General features: G+C 57.0%; 4 protein-coding genes and 1 long non-coding RNA gene across 8 annotated transcripts in view; 4 read left to right on the top strand and 1 right to left on the bottom strand.

Annotated features, from left to right (window-relative positions):
- The window catches only part of LOC116781796 (pre-mRNA-processing factor 39-like), a 6,743-nt gene extending 6,073 nt beyond the window's left edge, over nucleotides 1-670 (bottom strand). Inside the window, exon 1 of the mRNA XM_032677557.1 lies at nucleotides 646-670. Coding sequence (XP_032533448.1) covers nucleotides 646-670 — 25 coding nt within the window. The remainder of the gene's footprint in view (nucleotides 1-645) is intronic.
- Nucleotides 671-2,223: 1,553 nt separating this feature from the next.
- POLA2 (DNA polymerase alpha 2, accessory subunit) lies at nucleotides 2,224-6,426 on the top strand. The gene is made up of 4 exons (XM_032677554.1): nucleotides 2,224-2,363; nucleotides 3,541-3,600; nucleotides 4,947-5,073; nucleotides 6,143-6,426. The coding sequence occupies exons 1-4, from the start codon at nucleotides 2,341-2,343 to the stop codon at nucleotides 6,299-6,301; spliced, it is 369 nt and encodes a 122-aa protein (XP_032533445.1). The 5' UTR covers nucleotides 2,224-2,340; the 3' UTR covers nucleotides 6,302-6,426.
- Nucleotides 6,427-9,627: 3,201 nt separating this feature from the next.
- LOC116781795 lies at nucleotides 9,628-10,628 on the top strand. Its single transcript, XR_004354982.1, has 2 exons — nucleotides 9,628-9,767; nucleotides 9,799-10,628. It is a non-coding gene; the product is annotated as an uncharacterized LOC116781795 (long non-coding RNA).
- A 2,064-nt stretch (nucleotides 10,629-12,692) lies between these two features.
- Nucleotides 12,693-14,635, top strand: CDC42EP2 (CDC42 effector protein 2). The gene is made up of 3 exons (XM_032677556.1): nucleotides 12,693-12,746; nucleotides 12,925-13,701; nucleotides 14,539-14,635. Exon 2 carries the CDS (start codon nucleotides 13,055-13,057, stop codon nucleotides 13,688-13,690), a length of 636 nt encoding a protein of 211 aa, XP_032533447.1. The 5' UTR covers nucleotides 12,693-12,746; nucleotides 12,925-13,054; the 3' UTR covers nucleotides 13,691-13,701; nucleotides 14,539-14,635.
- LOC116781789 (translation initiation factor IF-2-like) lies at nucleotides 14,386-15,986 on the top strand. 4 transcript variants are annotated; one of them, XM_032677540.1, is made up of 4 exons: nucleotides 14,386-14,830; nucleotides 15,026-15,311; nucleotides 15,364-15,416; nucleotides 15,458-15,986. In XM_032677540.1, the coding sequence occupies exons 1-4, from the start codon at nucleotides 14,399-14,401 to the stop codon at nucleotides 15,698-15,700; spliced, it is 1,014 nt and encodes a 337-aa protein (XP_032533431.1). In that variant the 5' UTR covers nucleotides 14,386-14,398; the 3' UTR covers nucleotides 15,701-15,986. The 4 variants fall into 4 exon arrangements, with proteins under 4 accessions (XP_032533431.1, XP_032533432.1, XP_032533430.1 ...); XM_032677541.1 differs by having other exon boundaries at nucleotides 14,386-14,825; nucleotides 15,051-15,311; nucleotides 15,364-15,986; XM_032677539.1 differs by having other exon boundaries at nucleotides 15,364-15,986.
- The last annotated feature ends 1,932 nt before the right edge of the window (nucleotides 15,987-17,918 follow it).

The following is a 17,918-nucleotide window of genomic DNA, read 5'->3' as shown; positions in this document are numbered from 1 at the left end:
CTGACTCGGATTTTCCCTGTTTTTCCCCTCCCTGACTCCCATTTTTCCCTGTTTTTCCCAGCTCTGATGTCATTTCCCTTCCCTGACTCCCATTTTCCCTGTTTTCCCTCCCTGACTCCCATTTTCCCAGTTTCCCCTTCCTGACTCCCATTTTCCCTGGTTTCCCAGCTCTGACTCCCATTTTCCCTATTTCCCCTCCCTGACTCCCATTTTTCCCTATTTTTCCCAGCTCTGATGTTATTTTCCCTTCCCTGACTCCCATTTTCCCTGGTTTCCCAGCTCTGACTCCCGTTTTTCCCTGGTTTTCCCAGCTCTGATGTCATTTCCCTTCCCTGACTCCCATTTTCCCAGTTTTCCCCCCCTGACTCCCATTTTCCCTGTTTCCCCTCCCTGACTCCTGTTTTTCCCTGTTTTTCTGATGTCATTTCCCTTCCCTGACTCCCATTTTCCCAGTTTTCCCCCCTGACTCCCATTTTCCCCCCTGACTCCTGTTTTCCCCCCTGACTCCCATTTTCCCAGTTTTCCCCCCTGACTCCCATTTTCCCAGTTTTCCCCCCTCACTCCCATTTTCCCAGTTTTCCCTTCCCTGACTCCCATTTTCCCAGTTTCCCCCCCTGACTCCCATTTTCCCAGTTCCCCCCTGACTCCCATTTTCCCTGTTTTCCCCCATGACTCCCATTTTCCCAGTTTCCCCCCTCACTCCCATTTTCCCAGTTTCCCCCCTCACTCCCATTTTCCCAGTTTCCCTTCCCTGACTCCCATTTTCCCTGTTTTCCCCCCTCACTCCCATTTTCCCAGTTCCCCCCCTGACTCCCATTTTCCCAGTTCCCCCCCTGACTCCCATTTTCCCAGTTTCCCCCCTCACTCCCATTTTCCCAGTTTCCCCCCTCACTCCCATTTTCCCAGTTTCCCCCCTCACTCCCATTTTCCCAGTTTCCCCCCTCACTCCCATTTTCCCAGTTTCCCTTCCCTGACTCCCACTTTCCCAGTTTCCCTTCCCTGACTCCCACTTTCCCTGTTTCCCAGCTGTGGCTGTCCCCTGGTGCTGGTTCCGTCTCTCCGGGACGTGTCCCTGGATCCGGTTTATCCACAGCCCCCGATCCCAATCCCGGACCTGCCCAAGGAGGACCGAGCGGTACCGACCCACAATTCCCAATTCCCAAAGAAAACCACCCCCAAATTCCCACAAATCCCCTCCCTGTCCTTGGGATCTGAGCCCAAATCCCCCCGGGTTTCCCACCCGGCAGTTTTGGGCTATTTCAGGGCAATTTTGGGCTATTTCGGGGCAGGTTTGGGGGATTTTGGAGTGGGGTTGGGATATTCCAGGTGGGGTTTGGGGTATTTCAGGCGGGGTTTGGGGGTATTTTAGTTTTGGGGTGTCTGGGGGTGGTTTGCGGTGGGTTTGAGGTATTTCAGGGCAGTTTTGAGGTATTTTGGGGCAGTTTTGGGGTGTTTGGGGGTGGTTTGGGGTGGGTTTGAGGTATTTCAGGTGGGGTTTGAGGTATTTCAGGGCAGTTTTGAGGTATTTTGGGGCAGTTTTGGGGTATTTCAGTTCAGTTTTGGGGTGTCTGGGTTGGTTTGGAGTATTTTGGGGCAGTTTTGGGGTGTCTGGGGGGTGGTTTGGGGTGGGTTTGAGGTATTTCAGGGCAGTTTTGAGGTATTTTAGTTCAGTTTTGGGGTGTCTGGGGGTGGTTTGGGGTGGGTTTGAGGTATTTCAGTTTTGGGGTGTCTGGGGGTGGGTTTGAGGTATTTCAGGGCAGTTTTGAAGTGTTTTGGGGCAGTTTTGGGGTATTTCAGTTCAGTTTTGGGGTGTCTGGGGGTGGTTTGGGGTGGGTTTGAGTTATTTCATTTCAGTTTTGGGGTGTCTGGGGCTGGTTTGGGGTGGGTTTGAGGTATTTCAGTTCAGTTTTGGGGTGTCTGGGGGTGGTTTGGGGGTATTTCAGTTCAGTTTTGGGGTGTCTGGGGGTGATTTGGGGTATTTCAGTTCAGTTTTGGGGTGTCTGGGGGTGGTTTGGGGGTATTTCAGTTCAGTTTTGGGGTGTCTGGGGGTGATTTGGGGTATTTCAGTTCAGTTTTGGGGTGTCTGGGGGTGGTTTGGGGTGGGTCTGAGGTATTTCAGGGCAGTTTTGGGGTGTTTTGGGGCAGTTTTGGGGTATTTCAGTTCGGTTTTGGGGTGTTTCGGGGCAGTTTTGGGGTGTTTCAGCTCGGTTTTGGGGTGTCTGTGCCCCGGGGCTGACGTGGTGCCCGTGGTGCCAGCGGGTGCTGCTGCTGCCCGAGCCCTGCACGCTGGACATCGACGGGGTGGTGCTGGGGCTCAGCTCCACGGACGTGCTGTTCCACATGGGAGCTGAGGAGATCAGCAGGTGGGCCCTTTGCCACCCTTTTTCCCCCTTTTCTCCTCTTTTTCCTCCCCTTTTCCCGATTTTTTTTAACCTTTTCTTCCTCTTTTATCCCCTTTTTTCAACTTTTTCCTCCCCTCTTTTCTCCCCCTTTTCCCTTTTTCCCCCTTTCCCCCTTCTCCTCCTTTTCCCCCTTTTCTCCCCTTTTCTCCCCTCTTCTCCCCTTTTTCCCCCCCTTTCCTCCCATTCCCCTTTTCCCCCCTTTTCCACTCTTTTCCTCCCTTTTTCCCGATTTTTTTAACCTTTTCTTCCTCTTTTATCCCCTTTTTTCAACTTTTTCCTCCCCTCTTTTCTCTCCCTTTTTCCCCCCTTTCCCCCTTCTCCCCCTTTTCCCCCTTTTCTCCCCTCTTCTCCCCTTTTTCCCCCCCTTTCCTCCCATTCCCCTTTTCCCCCCTTTTCCACTCTTTTCCTCCCTTTTTCCCGATTTTTTTAACCTTTTCTTCCTCTTTATCCCCTTTTTCAACTTTTTCCTCCCCTCTTTTCTCTCCCTTTTTCCCCCCTTTCCCCCTTCTCCCCCTTTTCCCCCTTTTCTCCCCTCTTCTCCCCTTTTTCCCCCCCTTTCCTCCCATTCCCCTTTTCTCCCCTTTTCCACTCTTTTCCTCCCTTTTCCCCGATTTTTTTAACTTTTTCTTCCTCTTTTATCCCCTTTTTTCAACTTTTTCTTCCCCTCTTTCCTCCCCTCTTTTACCCCCTTTTCTCCCCCTTTCCTCCCATTTCCCCCTCTTTTCTCCCTTTTTTTAACCTTTTTCTTTCTCTTTTCTCCCCATTTTCCCACCTTTTTCCCCCTTCCTTTTCCATTTCCTCTTTTCCTCTTTTTTCTTCCCCCTTCCCCCTTTTTCTTCCCCCCTTTTTCTTCTTCCCCATTTTTCCTCCTCCTTTTTCTCCCCTTTTCCTTCCTCCCCTTTCCTGCTTTCCCACCCCTTTTTCCCCCTTTCTCCCTCCCCCTTTTAATTCCCCCCTTTTTTCCTCCCCCCTTTCCCCCCATTCTTCCCTCCCTTTCTCCCCTTTTTCCCGCTTTTTTTTAACCTTTTCTTCCTCTTTTATCCCCTTTTTTTCAACTTTTTCCTCCCCTCTTTTCTCCCCCTTTTCCCCCATTTCCCCTTCCCCTCCCCATTTTCCCTTCCCCTCCCTTTTCCCGCAGCTCCTCGGGGATCTCCGACCGTTTCACGCGGATCCTGCGGCACATCCTGACCCAGCGCAGGTGAGGGGGGGCCCAGCCCCAAAACAGCCCAAAAACGGCCCCAAAACAGCCCCAAAATGGCCCCAAAATACCCTCAAAACAGCCCCAAAAATGACCCCAAAACAGCCCCAAAATGACCCCAAAATACCCCCAAAACAGCCCCAAAACGGCCCCAAAACAGCCCCAAAATGACCCTGAAATACCCCCAAAACAGCCCCAAAATGGCCCCAAAATGGCCCAAAATGGCCCCAAAACAGCCCAAAAATGACCCCAAAACAGCCCCAAAACGGCCCCAAAATGGTCCCAAAACAGCCCCAAAATGACCCCAAAATACCCCCAAAACAGCCCCAAAACGGCCCCAAAACAGTCCCAAAATGGCCCCAAAAGGGGCAAATCCTCTCCTGTCCCCTCTTTAAAATCATTTTAAACCTTAAAAATGCCCTTTTTGGGGTCGGGGACCCCAAACTGTGTTTGTGCCCCCCCAACTGTGTTTGTGCCCCCCCAACTGTGTCTGTGCCCCCCAAACTGTGTCTGTGCCCCCCAAACTCTCTGTGCCCCCAAACTGTGTCTGTGCCCCCAAACTGTGTCTGTGCCCCCCCAAACTGTGTCTGTGCCCCCAAACTGTGTCTGTGCCCCCAAAGTGTGTCTGTGCCCCCCAAACTCTCTGTGCCCACAGTTTCTATCCCCTATACCCACCCTTGGAGGTGTCTGTGCCCCCCAAAGTGTGTCTGTGCCCCACAGTTTCTATCCCCTGTACCCGCCGTCGGAGGTGTCTGTGCCCCCCAAACTCTCTGTGTCCCCCAAACTCTGTGCCCCCAGTTTCTACCCGCTGTACCCACCCTTGGAGGGGTCTGTGCCCCCCAAAGTGTTTCTGTGCCCCCAAAGTGTGTCTGTGCCCCCAGTTTCTACCTGCTGTACCCACCCTCGGAGATGTCTGTGCCCCCAAACTCTCTGTGCCCCCCAAACTCTCTGTGCCCCCAGTTTCTACCCGCTGTACCCACCCTTGGAGGGGTCTGTACCCCCAAACTCTCTGTGCCCCCAATTTCTACCCGCTGTACCCACCATTGGAGGGGTCTGTGCCCCCTAAAGTGTGTCTGTGCCCCCAGTTTCTACCCGCTGTACCCACCGTCAGAGGTCTCTGTACCCCCAAACTCTCTGTGCCCCCAGTTTCTACCCGCTGTACCCACCCTTGGAGGGGTCTGTACCCCCAAACTCTCTGTACCCCCAAACTCTCTGTGCCCCCAGTTTCTACCCGCTGTACCCACCCTTGGAGGGGTCTGTACCCCCAAACTCTCTGTGCCCCCAGTTTCTACCCGCTGTACCCACCATCAGAGGTCTCTGTACCCCCAAACTCTCTGTGCCCCCAGTTTCTACCCGCTGTACCCGCCGTCGGAGGAGCTGAACGTTCACCACGAGGTGGCCGCGCTCGGTGCCCGCCTGCCCCTCACCCCCGACGTGCTCGTCACCCCCTCCCAGCTCAGGTTCTTCATCAAGGTCAGAGCCACATCCCAAACCCTGAGCCCTGATCCTACAGCCCTCATCCCAAACCCTGAGCCCTGATCCCAAACCCTGAGCCCTCATCCCAAACCCTCATCCCAAATCCCTGAGCCCTCATCCCAAACCCTGAGCCCTGATCCCAAACCCTGAGCCCTCATCCCAAACCCTCATCCCAAATCCCTGAGCCCTCATCCCAAACCCTGAACCCTCATCCCAAATCCCTGAGCCCTCATCCCAAACCCTCATCCCAAATCCCTGAGCCCTCATCCCAAATCCCTGAGCCCTCATCCTACAGCCCTCATCCCAAATCCCTGAGCCCTGATCCCAAATCCCTGAACCCTCATCCCAAATCCCTGAGCCCTCATCCCAAATCCCTGAGCCCTCATCCCAAATCCCTGAGCCCTGATCCCAACTCCAAGCTGCGCTTCTTCATCATGGTCAGAGCCACATCCCTGATCCCAAATCTGTGATCCCAATCCCAGATCCCTGCTCTGGGGGAAGCTCCTGGGGTTTGGAGGCTCTTGGGGTCCACAGGGACTCTCAGGGTCGGGATCAGCCGGATCCGGGTGTGTCCAGGGTGACTCTGAACACCCGCCCGGCTGGATCCGGGTGTTCCTGACACCCATCCAGGTGTTCCCAACACCCATCCAGGTGTTCCCAACACCCATCCCAGCTGGATCCAGGTGTTCTCACACCATCCAGGTGTTCCCAACACCCATCCAGGTGTTCCCAACACCCATCCCAGCTGGATCCAGGTGTTCTGACACCCATCCAGGTGTATCCAGGTGTTCCCAACACCCATCCAGGTGTTCTCACACCATCCCGGCTGGATCCAGGTGTTCCCAACACCCATCCAGGTGTTCCCAACACCCATCCCAGCTCTATCCAGGTGTTCCTGACACCCATCCAGGTGTTCCCAACACCCATCCCAGCTGGATCCGGGTGTTCTCACACCCATCCAGGTGTTCCCAACACCCATCCCGGCTGTATCCCGGTGTTCTCACCCCCCCCAGCCGTACCCTGCCCCTCCCCGTGACCCCATTCCCACATTCCCACATTCCCACAGGACGTCCTGGGCTGTGTCTGCATCAACCCCGGGCAGTTGACCAAGGGCCGGGCCGGGGGCACCTTCGGCCGCCTCTGGATCCACCGGGAATCGCCCACGGAGCCGACGGAGCCGCGGAGGAGGAGCCCCTGTGTGGCTGCCCAGATCCTCCGGATCTGAGCCCTCGGGATCCGAGTCCTTGGGATCCGAGTCCTTGGGATCTGAGCCCTCGGGATCTGAGCCCTCGGGATCCGAGTCCTTGGGATCTGAGCCCTCGGGATCTGAACCCTCAGGATCCGAATCCTCGGGATCTGAACCCTTGGGATCTGAGTCCTTGGGATCTGAATCCTCCGGATCTGAGCCCTCGGGATCCGAACCCTCGGGATCTGAACCCGTGGGATCCGAATCCTCGGGATCTGAATCCTCCGGATCTGAATCCTCGGAATCTGAACCCTTGGGATCCGAATCCTTGGGATCTGAGCCCTCGGGATCCGAATCCTTGGGATCTGAGCCCTTGGGATCTGAACCCTTGGGATCCGAATCCTCGGGATCTGAGTCCTTGGGATCTGAATCCTCTGGATCTGAGCCCTCGGGATCTGAACCCTCGGGATCTGAGTCCTTGGGATCTGAATCCTCAGGATCTGAACCCTCTGGATCTGAGCCCGCCTGGAATTCTGATGGAAACTCCTGGAATTCTGATGGAAACGCCCGGAATTCTGATGGAAACGCCCGGAACTCTGGTGCAAACCCCCCCAGTGACCCCCCCTGGAAGGTTTTTTCTCCCGCTGGACTTGCCCAGGAAAAGGGGATTTGGGGGTGGGAAGGTCTGGAATCAGGTCTGGAATTGGGTCTGGAATCAGGTCTGGAATCGGGTCTGGAACCAGGTCTGGAATCACCACCCAGGTGCTGGTGCTCGTTAAGGGACTCGGAGTTAATTGGTGGGTTCCCAGGTAATTGTGGGTTCCCAGGTAATTGTGGGTTCCCAGGTAATTGTGGGTTGAGTCCAGCTGTGGATTCCATTCCCTTCAGCTGCTTCCCTGTGGGAAAACCAGGCCCAGCTCCGGCCTTGGCACCTTTTCCCTCACTTTTCGCCTCAGATTTGTGCTGATGAAGCCGAAAGTTAATTAAGATCAATTAAAATCTCCGTTTCCGGCCCTCCTGGGGTTGTTTCCCAGGGGAAAAAGAGGGGTTTTTTCCTGGAAAAAGGGGGTTTTTTCCCTGGAAAAAGGTTTTTTTTCCCTGGAAAACAGGTAAATCCCATGGGAAGGAGGAGGATGGGGGGGGGGAGGCCCCACTGGGAGCAGCTCCAGGTTCTCCCTCCGCTGCTTTTCCGCTTCATTCCCGATTCCAGGAGCTCCTGGAAGCCCCTGGTGTTGCTCTTCTCACCCTGCAAATCCCACGTGGGCGGATTTTGGGGCCAAACCGGGCAAATTTGGGGGCTGGGGAGGGAACATCCCCTGGGGGGGCCCGAGATTTTCCCAAAAATCTCCGTTTTCTCCCCGAATATCCCCACAAAGCCCTCGGTGGTGTTGGATCATCCCCAGCTGTCCCATCCCCCTCCCTTTCCTGCTCTTTGCCCAATTCCTGCCCTTTTCACCCCAAATGCCTTTTTTTCCCAACACCACCCAACCCGTTTTCCCTGATTTTTTTCCCACCATTCCCGGTTTTATTTTCCCTTTTTTTGCACCTGGGGGGGGAGGGCAGAAAAGCCCCTTTTTCTCCCCGTTTTCCACTCGGATTCTCCTCCTCCAGCCTCGGTTTTCCTTGGAAAAAACAACGATTTGGGTTAAAACAGCGGCGGGATGAGCTGGGGCTGCATCCCGGGGGGGATTGGAAGGGAATTTTGGGACAATTCGGGGGGATTTGGGGAATTCAGACTCCAACCCTCAAGCCCTCAGCGGGGGGGGCCTCGTTTGCTGCTTTAATTACCCCCCCCCGGGTCACCAAATTTGGGATTTCAAGGAACCAATTTCGGGATTTCAAGGAACCAAATTTGGGATTTCAAGGAACCAAATTCGGGATTTCAAGGGACCAAATTCGGGATTTCAAGGGACCAAATTCAGGATTTTAACGAAGCAAATTTGGGATTTTAACGAAGCAAATTTGGGATTTTAACGAAGCAAATTCGGGATTTTAACAAACCAAATTCGGATTTCAAGGAACCAAATTCGGGATTTCAAGGAACCAGATTTGGGATTTTATCAAACCAAATTCAGGATTTCAGTGAACCGAATTCGGGGTTTCACCGAGGGGAAGCTCCGGGGTTCCCGAGGATTTCGGAGCTCGGGGAGGTTCCGCTTCCCCCCTCCCGCTTCCCGCTGGGAATTTTCCCCGCTGGGTTTCGTCCCCCCCCCCCCCGGGGGATCTTTTTCCGCCTCTTCCCGCGAAGCTCCAGCCCGATCCCGGCGGGAAAAGGGGGGGGAGAAGGGGGGGGAAAGCCTGGATTTCCCCGGGCGAATCCTGGATTTCCCGGGGCCGAGGGAAGCGGAGGGAAGCGGCGGCCCCGGGGTGGGGCTTTGGCGCGGGGCCCGCGGAGCCGCGGGACGGGAGCGGAGCGGCCGCGCTCGGGAGGCTCCGGTGAGTCCCGGCCCATTCCCGGCCCTTTCCCGGCCCCATTCCCGGCGGGAGCAGCACCGGGGGGGGGGGGATGGAGGGTGGAGGTGGCCGCGGGTGAGAAGCGCCGGAAAAATTTGGGAGCTGGGAATTCCGGGGGGGGGGGGGTGGTGTGGAATTGGCCTCTTCCCGGCGGGTCCCGAATCCCGGGATGCTGCGGACGAAGGGGGGGGGGGTGAGGGCGGGTTTTTCCAGGGAATCCGGGGGGAGTTGTGTCCCTGTCGCATCCCTGAGCCCTGATTTAACGGGAAGGGGGAGGATTCCTTCCTGTTATCCATGAAAGAAGACCGGATCCTCCCCCCCCCCCTTTCCCGCCCCCTTTCCCCGGCCCGGCTTAATTAAACCAGCGCTTAATTGGAGCCCCCGGTGGGACCTTCCCGGCCGCTCCCGGCTCAGATTATCCCGGGAAGAGGCGGCGGATCCCGGGAAGAGCCGGCGGGGACAGGCCGGATCCCAGCCCGGCATTTTCCAGGTTTCTTTTTTTCCACGGGCGCAGCAGAATTCCTGGATTTTTGGACGCGCCCGTTTCCCGGGAGTTCCCCCGGCGCGGAGCGGACTCCGGGCCCGGCCCTGCCCCGAGCCCCCGGCCCAGCCCCGGCTCCTGCGCCACAACCGCCGCTTCCCGGCGCTTCCCGGCGCTTCCCGGCCCTGGGGTGGGGCTGCCCCGGGAGGAGCCTCCCCCGGGAATTGTTTTTCCGGGATCCGGAGGGTTTGGGGGCATTTTTTGTTTTTGGCAGGGGCTCGGCTGCCTTTTCCTCGGCGGGGTCTCCTCGTCCTCCAACTTCCCTCCCGGGTTTTCCCTGGGGGCTGGAAACTTTTCCCTGGTTTTGGGAGGGGGGTTTCCCGGCCCCGGGAAAACCCTCTGGAAGCGTTTGGAGGGTCCGGGTTCTTGGGCTGGGCTTTGGGGGGGTTTGGGGCTGGTTTGGGGGCACTGAGGAAAGCTGAGTGTGGTTGGGGTGGTTTAGGGTCACTTGGAGGCCTCTGGGGGCAGATTTGGGGCATTTCGGGGCAGATTTGGGGCATTTTAGGGCGGGTTTGATTCATTTTGGGGCATTTTAGGGCAGGTTTGATTAATTCCAGGGCAGGTTTGGGGCATTTCAGGGCGGAAAGGGAGGAATTTTTGGGAAAAACAGGCCGAAAAAGTAACAAGTTTTGACGTCCCGCAGCCCAAGGTGCTGAAAATGGGCCCAAAAGAACCAAATGTTCAGGTTTTAGGGGCAGAAATTGCCAAAAACAGGCGGAAAAGGAACAAAATTCTCCTGGGGTGGGACACGAATTTCCGGGAAGGGGCGAAAAGACCCGAAATTTTGTCCTGAGCCAAACCCCAAAATTGGCAGGAACAGGTGGAAAATTAACAAGATTTGATGAGTCGAGGCCCAAATTCCTGGAAAAGAATCCAAATTTTCGTGCAACGAGGCGCAAATTCCCGAAAAGTGGCAAAAAGAGCCCAAATTTCCTCCCCCAGAGCATCATTCCTGCCGGGAATGGGAGGCCCCGGGAAGGCTCCCGAGGTCGGGTTCGGGTTTTTTGGCTGCAAAAACCGATGGGAAAAGGGATTTTCGGGAGGGACTCGCCGCCGTTCCCGCAGTTTCTCTGGCAGCAAATCCCCTTTTCCCGGGGTTTTGTTCTCCCGGGAGCACAAAGGGAAGAGCCCCGAACATTCCCGGTGTTCTCTTGGTGCTTTTATCCCGCGGGGAGCGGGAATTTGGGGGGGGGGGGGACCTGGGGGGTTCTGGGACTTCCAGGAGGGAAAATCGTCCTTCCCATGGGATGAGTCGCTCCCGGATCTCCCTCCTGCCGCGGCCTCACCTGGGAATCGATTCCTCGGAGGGACAAGAGACTTTTTTTCCTACAAATCCACCTTTTCTTTTCCTACAAATCCGCCTTTGTTCCCCCCCAAAAAACCCCTCTTTTTTCCCATAAACCCACTTTTCCCTAAACCCCCTGTTTTCCCCACCAATCCACTGTTTCTCCTACAAATCCACCTTTTTTCCTCCACACCCACCTTTACTCCTTAAATATCCCCCCTTTCCCCTACAAATCCACTTTTTTCCTGGAAAACCCCCCTTTTTTCCTCACAAATCCCCTCTTCCCCCCCAAATCCACCTTTTTCCTACACGTCCACGTTCGTTCCCTAAAAAATCCACCTTTTTCCCTCCAAACCCAGTTTTCCTCTACAAATCCACCTTTTTCCCTCCAAAACCACTTTTCCCCTAAAAATCCCCCATTTTTCCCTAAAAAACCCCCCTTCTTCCCTGCAAACCCCCCTTTTTCCTTACAAATCCCCTTTTTCCCCACTGTTTCCCACCCCCCCCATTTATTCCCTAAAAAATCCACCTTTTTTCCCTGCAACCCCCCCTTTTTCCTTACAAATCCCCTTTTTCCCCACTATTTCCCACCCCTCCCCGTTTATTCCCTAAAAAATCCACCTTTTTTCCCTCCAACCCCCCCTTTTTTCCCCCCAATCCCGTATTTTCCCCCCCTGTTTTTTTTTTTACCGGTGCCGGTGTTTTTCCCGGCCGTCCCAGGCCCGTGGATTCCCGGGATCTCCGGGAGGCTCCTTCCCCGCTCCCCGTGTCCGTCACCTCTGGGCCGCCCCCGACCCGTCCCCGCCGTTAATCCCGGGATTAGCGGCGCCGGATTCCGCACCGTCAGGATTTTCCCTGCCCGGAACCGCCGGCGTCGGGCTGGGAGCGGCCGGGACGCTCCCGGGGCCTGTTCCTTCCCGAGGCTCATTCCCTCCTTCCCGAGGATCATTCCCACCCTCCCCAGGCTCATTCCCACCTTCCCACCTCACTCCGGGATCTCTGGCGGCCTCGGGAGCGACTCCGGCTGCGGCGGCACCGGCGCGGGTCCGTGAGGGGGGGAAGGGGGGAAAATAGGGAATGCTGAGGGAACACACCCTATTTCCAGGGAAAACACAGGGGTTATTCCCTAAAAAGAGAGGAGAAGGGAGCGGGAGGTGGGATTGGAGCCCTCGGGGGGTTCCGGCCTCGGTGCCTGGGGTGGGGTGAGGGGGCTCCGAGGGGAGGGAAGGGGGGGAATAACGAGGGGATTCCCTGGAAATGAGGGATAATAAGGGAAGCTGCCCTGAAAAGGGGGAATGCTCCCCAGAGAGAGGGAAGGAGGGAGCGGGAGGTGGGATCAGAGCACTCGGGTGCTTCCGGCCTCGGGAGCGTCTCCGGTTGTGGCGGCACAAAATTGGATCTGGGACGGGATTTGCCGGCACCGGGAGGAGGGAATGGGGAGAAAATAGGGAATAAAGAGGGAACATTCCCTGAAAACAGGGAATAAAGAGGGAAAATGCCCTAAAAATAGGGAATAATGAAGGAACATGCCCTGAAAAAAGGGAATAATGAAGGAACATGCCCTGAAAAAAGGGAATAATGAAGGAACATGCCCTGAAAAAAGGGAATGCTCCCTAAAAAGAGGAAATAAGGGAGCGCTCGCTGGGATTGGACCCCCGAGGTGGTTCCGGAAGGTGAACTGGGATCTTCCCTCCCTGGGGGTGTTCCCACGACGTTTTTAGGGATAAATCCTCCCCCGGATTCCTGCGGCTCTTTGGCCCCGGGCGGGGCGGAATTCCAGCCGGGAACGGCCCCTCGTGGGGTCACATCCCGGGGCGGCTCCGCTCTCCCGACCCCTGAGCTCCTAAACGCGGGAATGCTCCCGGATCTCCAGCTCTGCCCGGGCCTTTCCCGCCCCTCAGAGCCCATCCCGAGGCCCCGAGCACCTGGATTTCATTCCCGGCTCATTTTGGTGCCGGTGCCGCGGCCCCGGCGAGCCTCGGATGGGGAACAGGGAATGCCCGGAATTCATTCCCGGGATGCGTCGACGTCGAGGATCCTGGGATGTGTCGGAACTCGGGTTTAACCATTTTCCTCCTTTTTTTGCTCATTTTGCATCTGGTTTTAGTGCCAAGGCCGCCGTGGGTTGGGTTGGGTTGGGTTGGGTAGGGTTGGGTGTCCAACCCTGGCACCACCACGGCCACCAAAGGTCTGGAATTCATTCCAGATGTCGAGGATCCTGGGATGTGCCGGAACTCGGGTTTCACCATTTCCCTCCTTTTTTTCTGCTCATTTTGCAGCTGGTTTTAGTGGGTTGGGTTGGGTTGGGTTGGGTTGGGTTGGGCGTCCAACCCTGGCACCGCCACGGCCACCAAAGGTCTGGAATTCATTCCCGGGATGCGTCGACGTCGAGGATCCTGGGCTGTGCCGGAACTCGGGTTTCACCATTTCCCCCCTTTTCTCGCCCGTTTTCCCAGGCGGTTCCGGCCCCGCCGGCGCTGAGGCCGCGCCCGCCGCGGGCGGCGCCGGCGCCATGGCCACCAAGGTGCCGATCTACCTGAAGAGGGGCAGCCGGAAGGGCAAGAAGGAGAAGCTGCGGGACATCCTCTCCTCGGACATGATCAGCCCCCCCCTCGGCGACTTCCGCCACACCATCCACGTGGGCAGCGGCGGCGAGAGCGACATGTTCGGGGACACCTCCTTCCTGCAGGGCAAGTTCCACCTCCTGCCGCGCCACGAGGGCGGCGCCGGCGGCGGCGCCGAGTTCTCCTTCTCGCGCACGGCCACCATGAGCGCGGGCGAGGCGGCGGCGCCGTCGCCGCTGCTCAAAAACGCCATCTCGCTGCCCGCGCTGGGGGGGCCGCAGGCGCTCACCCTGCCCCCGGCACAGGCCCCCCCGAAGCCCCCGCGCCTGCACCTCGACGAGGCCCCGGAGCCGGCGCCGGGCGGCGAGGCCCCGGCGGAGGGGCCCCCCCGGCTCGCGGCGCCCGCCAACGGCTTCGCCGGCGCCGACGGGGAGGAGGAGCCGCCCTTCCTGTCCCGCGCCGGGTCCCTGCTGTCCCTGCACGTGGACCTGGGGCCCTCCATCCTGGAGGACGTGCTGCAGGTCATGGACAAGCACCAGGCGGAGAGAGGGGGCGGCGGCGCCGTGACGGAGATCCCGACGTGAGGGAGGAGCCGGTGAGGAAACGGGGAGGGGGGGACGGTGGAGATGGAGGTGATGGTGATGGAGGTGATGGTGATGGAGGTGATGGTGATGGTGATGGTGGTGACAGTGGTGATGGAGGTGACAGTGGTGATGGAGGTGACAGTGGTGATGGAGGTGACAGTGGTGATGGTGATGGAGGTGGTGATGATGATGGAAGTGATGGTGGTGGTGATGATGGTGATGATGATGGTGGTGATGGAAGTGATGGTGATGATGATGGAGGTGATGGAGGTGATGAAGGTGATGGTGGTGATGATGAAGGTGATGGTGGTGGTGATGGAGGTGATGGTGGTGGTGATGGAGGTGATGGTGGTGGTGATGGAGGTGACGGTGGTGATGGAGGTGATGAAGGTGATGGTGGTGGTGATGGTGATGGAGGTGATGGTGTTGATGGTGCTGATGGTGATGGTGCTGGAGGTGCTGGAGGTGATAGTGGTGATGGTGCTGATGGTGATGGAGGTGATAGTGATGGTGCTGGAGGTGCTGGTGGTCATGGTGCTGATGGGGATGGTGCTGATGGTGCTGGAGGTGATGGTGGTGAAGGTGATGGGGATGGTGCTGATGGTGCTGGAGGTGCTGGAGGTGACAGTGATGGTGCTGATGGTGCTGGAGGTGCTGGTGATGAAGGTGATGGTGCTGGAGGTGCTGGAGGTGCTGGAGGTGATAGTGATGGTGCTGATGGTGCTGGTGATGAAGGTGATGGTGCTGGAGGTGCTGGAGGTGCCGGTGGCAAAGGCGGTGCTGGTGATTTCGGGGGCTCTCTCACCGTGGCCGCCGAGTTCCAGCCGCTCCCCCCGTTCCCTCCGGCAGATCCCGCCGTGCCAACGCCAGGAGGGGCTTTGTCCTCGGCCCCCGCGGATTCCGGACGTTCCCTCCACGTTTGGGGAGAATCCCAACGTCCCCCCCCCTCCACCCGCCCTCCCCCGGGAACGGGGCGTGTCCGTGTCTGCCGGAATTCCCGGATTTCGGAGGTTCCCAACCCCCCGGATCGTCGGGACGTTCAACCCGCGGCTTCACAGGATTCCTTGGGAACGCCGCCCACCGGGACGGCGCCGGCGGGAAGAGGCTTCGCGGGGCTTTGCCAGGCTGGGCTTTGCCAGGATGGACTTTACCAAGATGGGTTTTGCCAAGATGGACTTTACCAAGCTGGGCTTTGCCAAGATGGACTTTACCAAGCTGGGCTTTGCCAAGATGGACTTTGCCAAGCTGGGCTTTGCCAAGATGGACTTTACCAAGCTGGGCTTTGCCAAGATGGACTTTGCCAAGCTGGGCTTTGCCAAGATGGACTTTACCAAGCTGGGCTTTGCCAAGATGGGTTTTACCAGGATGGGCTTTACTGTTGGGTTCTGTTGGGCTTTGCCAAATTGGGCTTTGCCAAGCCGGGCTTTGCCGTCGCACCGTCTCTCCGGAGAAGCCGAAAGCTCCCCGTGGAGGGGCTGGAAAATCCCAGTGGGATTTCCCGGGTTTTGGGAACTGAACCCCCCTGGAGGAGCCGAAGCTCGGGATCGGGATCGGGATCGGGATCGGGGGGGATTTGAAGCCAAAAAGGAGCCGCAAGAACAACCCCAAAAAACCCCAAAACCCTCCGAGGGGTGAAGGGGGAGCACCCGGGGGGGTCCAAAACCAACCCCAAACCCCCCGAGGGGTGAAGGGGGAGGATCCAAATCCAACCCCAAACCCCCCGAGGGTGAAGGGGGGGGATCCAAATCCAACCCCAAACCCCCCGAGGGTGAAGGGGCAGCACCGGGGGGGTCCCGCCGTGTCGGGGGGAGTGCGGGGGGTGCGGCGGGAACCGATTCCGGGGGGGATTCCCGCTGGATTTGGGAACACGAGGACCAGAAGCCGCCGGAGGAGCCGATCTCAACTCACCCTTTTCCCTCTTCCCGGGGGGTTCTTGAGCCCGGATCGGGAGCCCCCGGAGGAGCCGCCGCGGCCTCTCCTCCTCCTGGACTAATTAACGAGCTGGGTTAACGAGCCGGGGGCTCCTCCTGCCTCTTCCTCCCCGCGCTGGGAAACCAAACCCCTTTTTGGGCTGAGACCAGCCAGGACTCGGGGCTTGAACCCCCTTCCCGAGCGTTCCCCCTGCAAAGTAATTAAGGCAAGGAGGTTAATTGGGCTCGAGCAGCCCCCCCGGGGGGGGGGGGGGTGATTTCTCTTGGGTTTGATGCCCTTTGGTCCCAACTCTTTTCCTGCTCTGGTTTGGTTTTTTTTTTATTTATTTTTTAGGGTTCGTTGTTTTGGGTTTTTTTTTCCTGCCCCCCCAAAAAAAGAAAAACCCATTCCAGCGATGGGACGGAGCCGTTTGAGAGCCTCGTTTGTGGTTAATTAATCCCCGTTTGGGGTTAATTAATGACGGGGTTTGGGGGGGACGTGGCTCCCTGGCCCCTCCTGTCCCGCTCACGGCAACCACCGGGAGGAAGGAGAGGCCAGAACGGGTCATTTTGGGCGGGTTTCGGAGCAGTTTGGGGGGGTTCCAACACGGGGCTGGGTTGTTTTCCTGGATTTCCCCTCGGTTTTCCTGGATTCACCTCAGTTTTCCTGGATTCACCTCAGTTCTCCTGGATTTCCCCTCACTTTTCCTGGATTTCCCCTCACTTTTCCTGGATTTCCCCTCACTTTTCCTGGATTTCCCCTCAATTTTCCTGGATTTCCCCTCAATTTTCCTGGATTTCACCTCAGTTTTCCTGGATTTCCCCTCACTTTTCCTGGATTTCCCCTCAATCTTCCTGGATTTCCCCTCAGTTTTCCTGGATTTCCCCTCGATTTTCCTGGATTTCCCCTCAGTTTTCCTGGATTTCCCCTCGATTTTCCTGGATTTCCCCTCACTTTTCCTGGATTTCCCCTCAATCTTCCTGGATTTCCCCTCGATTTTCCTGGATTTCCCCTCGATTTTCCTGGATTTCCCCTCACTTTTCCTGGATTTCCCCTCACTTTTCCTGTATTTCCCCTCACTTTTCCTGGATTTCCCCTCAATTTTCCTGGATTTCCCCTCAATTTTCCTGGATTTCCCCTCGATTAGTGAGGCTGAACCTGTTTGTCCCCCATCCTGGCCCGGCTCCCACCCGGAATTCCAAAACAATCCCTGCCAGAACCGTTTCAAAACAACCACCAAAACCAGCCCAAATCCCCTTTTCTTCCCCCTTTTTGTCCCTTCTCTCCCGTTTTTGTCCCTTCTCTCCCATTTTTGTCTTTTTCCCCTCATTTTTGTCCCTTTTCTCCCCGCCCTCGTCCCCTCCACAGCTCAGGGCTGGATTTTGGGGAGTTTTCTCAGTCACTCCCAACAGCTCCAACCCCCCCCAGCTCATCCCACTCTGCTCCAATCCCGGGAAAACTGCTTTAATTCCCTGGATTTGGGGGGTTTTTTCAGCCTGAAAAGCTGATTTCCCTCCTTTCCACCCCCCATCCCCCCAGCCCAGCTTTGCTTTAACCCCCTGAAATCATCCCCAAAACAACAATTAACTCTTAAAATTAACCCCCAACATGATTTCCATCCCTCAAATTGCCCCAATCCCGTTTTCCCCCTGTTTCATCCCCTTAAGTGCAAAAAAACCCCCCCTTTAATCAATTTTTAACCATTAATAAACCCCCTGGGATCCCCCCCCCGCAGGACTGGGGCCTCCTTCCCCCCCCCCTCCCCCTAATTAGCCCCTCCCAAAATGAACAATTCCCACCCAAACTGTTGCCCAAACCCCGGGGATTTGTCCCCAGTTCCAAGAACTGTGACTCAGCCGGGAGGTGACTCCGCACCCACCGGGACCTTTCTGGGGGCTTTTAGCAGGGAGTTAATCAATGGCTAATTAATTCACGGGGCCCGTTGATTAATTAACGAGTTCCTGGCTATCCCGGGATTCCCGGGAAGTGGATTGAACGCCCACGGGCGGGAGGAGCGCCAGGAACAGCCGGGAGGGGAGGGATTAAACCGGGAGGGCTGACCCGGGGCTGACCTCGGGAAAAAAGGCAAATTCCCACAAAACAGGGGGGGAAAAAACCCCACAGGGAGTGTGAAAATAAGGAGGAGAAATAAAGAGGGGCGTGGAATTCATCTGGAAGTGCAGGATTCACCTGGAAGTGTGGGATTCACCTGGAGGTGAGGAATTCGTCTGGATGTGAGGGATTCACCTGGAAATACGGGATTCACCTGGAAGTGAGGAATTCGTCTGGATGTGAGGAATTGGTCTGGAAGTGCGGG

The sequence above is a fragment of the Chiroxiphia lanceolata genome, unplaced genomic scaffold, assembly GCF_009829145.1.
Source record: "Chiroxiphia lanceolata isolate bChiLan1 unplaced genomic scaffold, bChiLan1.pri scaffold_65_arrow_ctg1, whole genome shotgun sequence".
In the NCBI taxonomy this organism is placed as follows: domain Eukaryota; kingdom Metazoa; phylum Chordata; class Aves; order Passeriformes; family Pipridae; genus Chiroxiphia; species Chiroxiphia lanceolata.
Note: the sequence above shows the minus strand (reverse complement) of the source record. Positions and strands in the feature narration are given on the sequence as shown.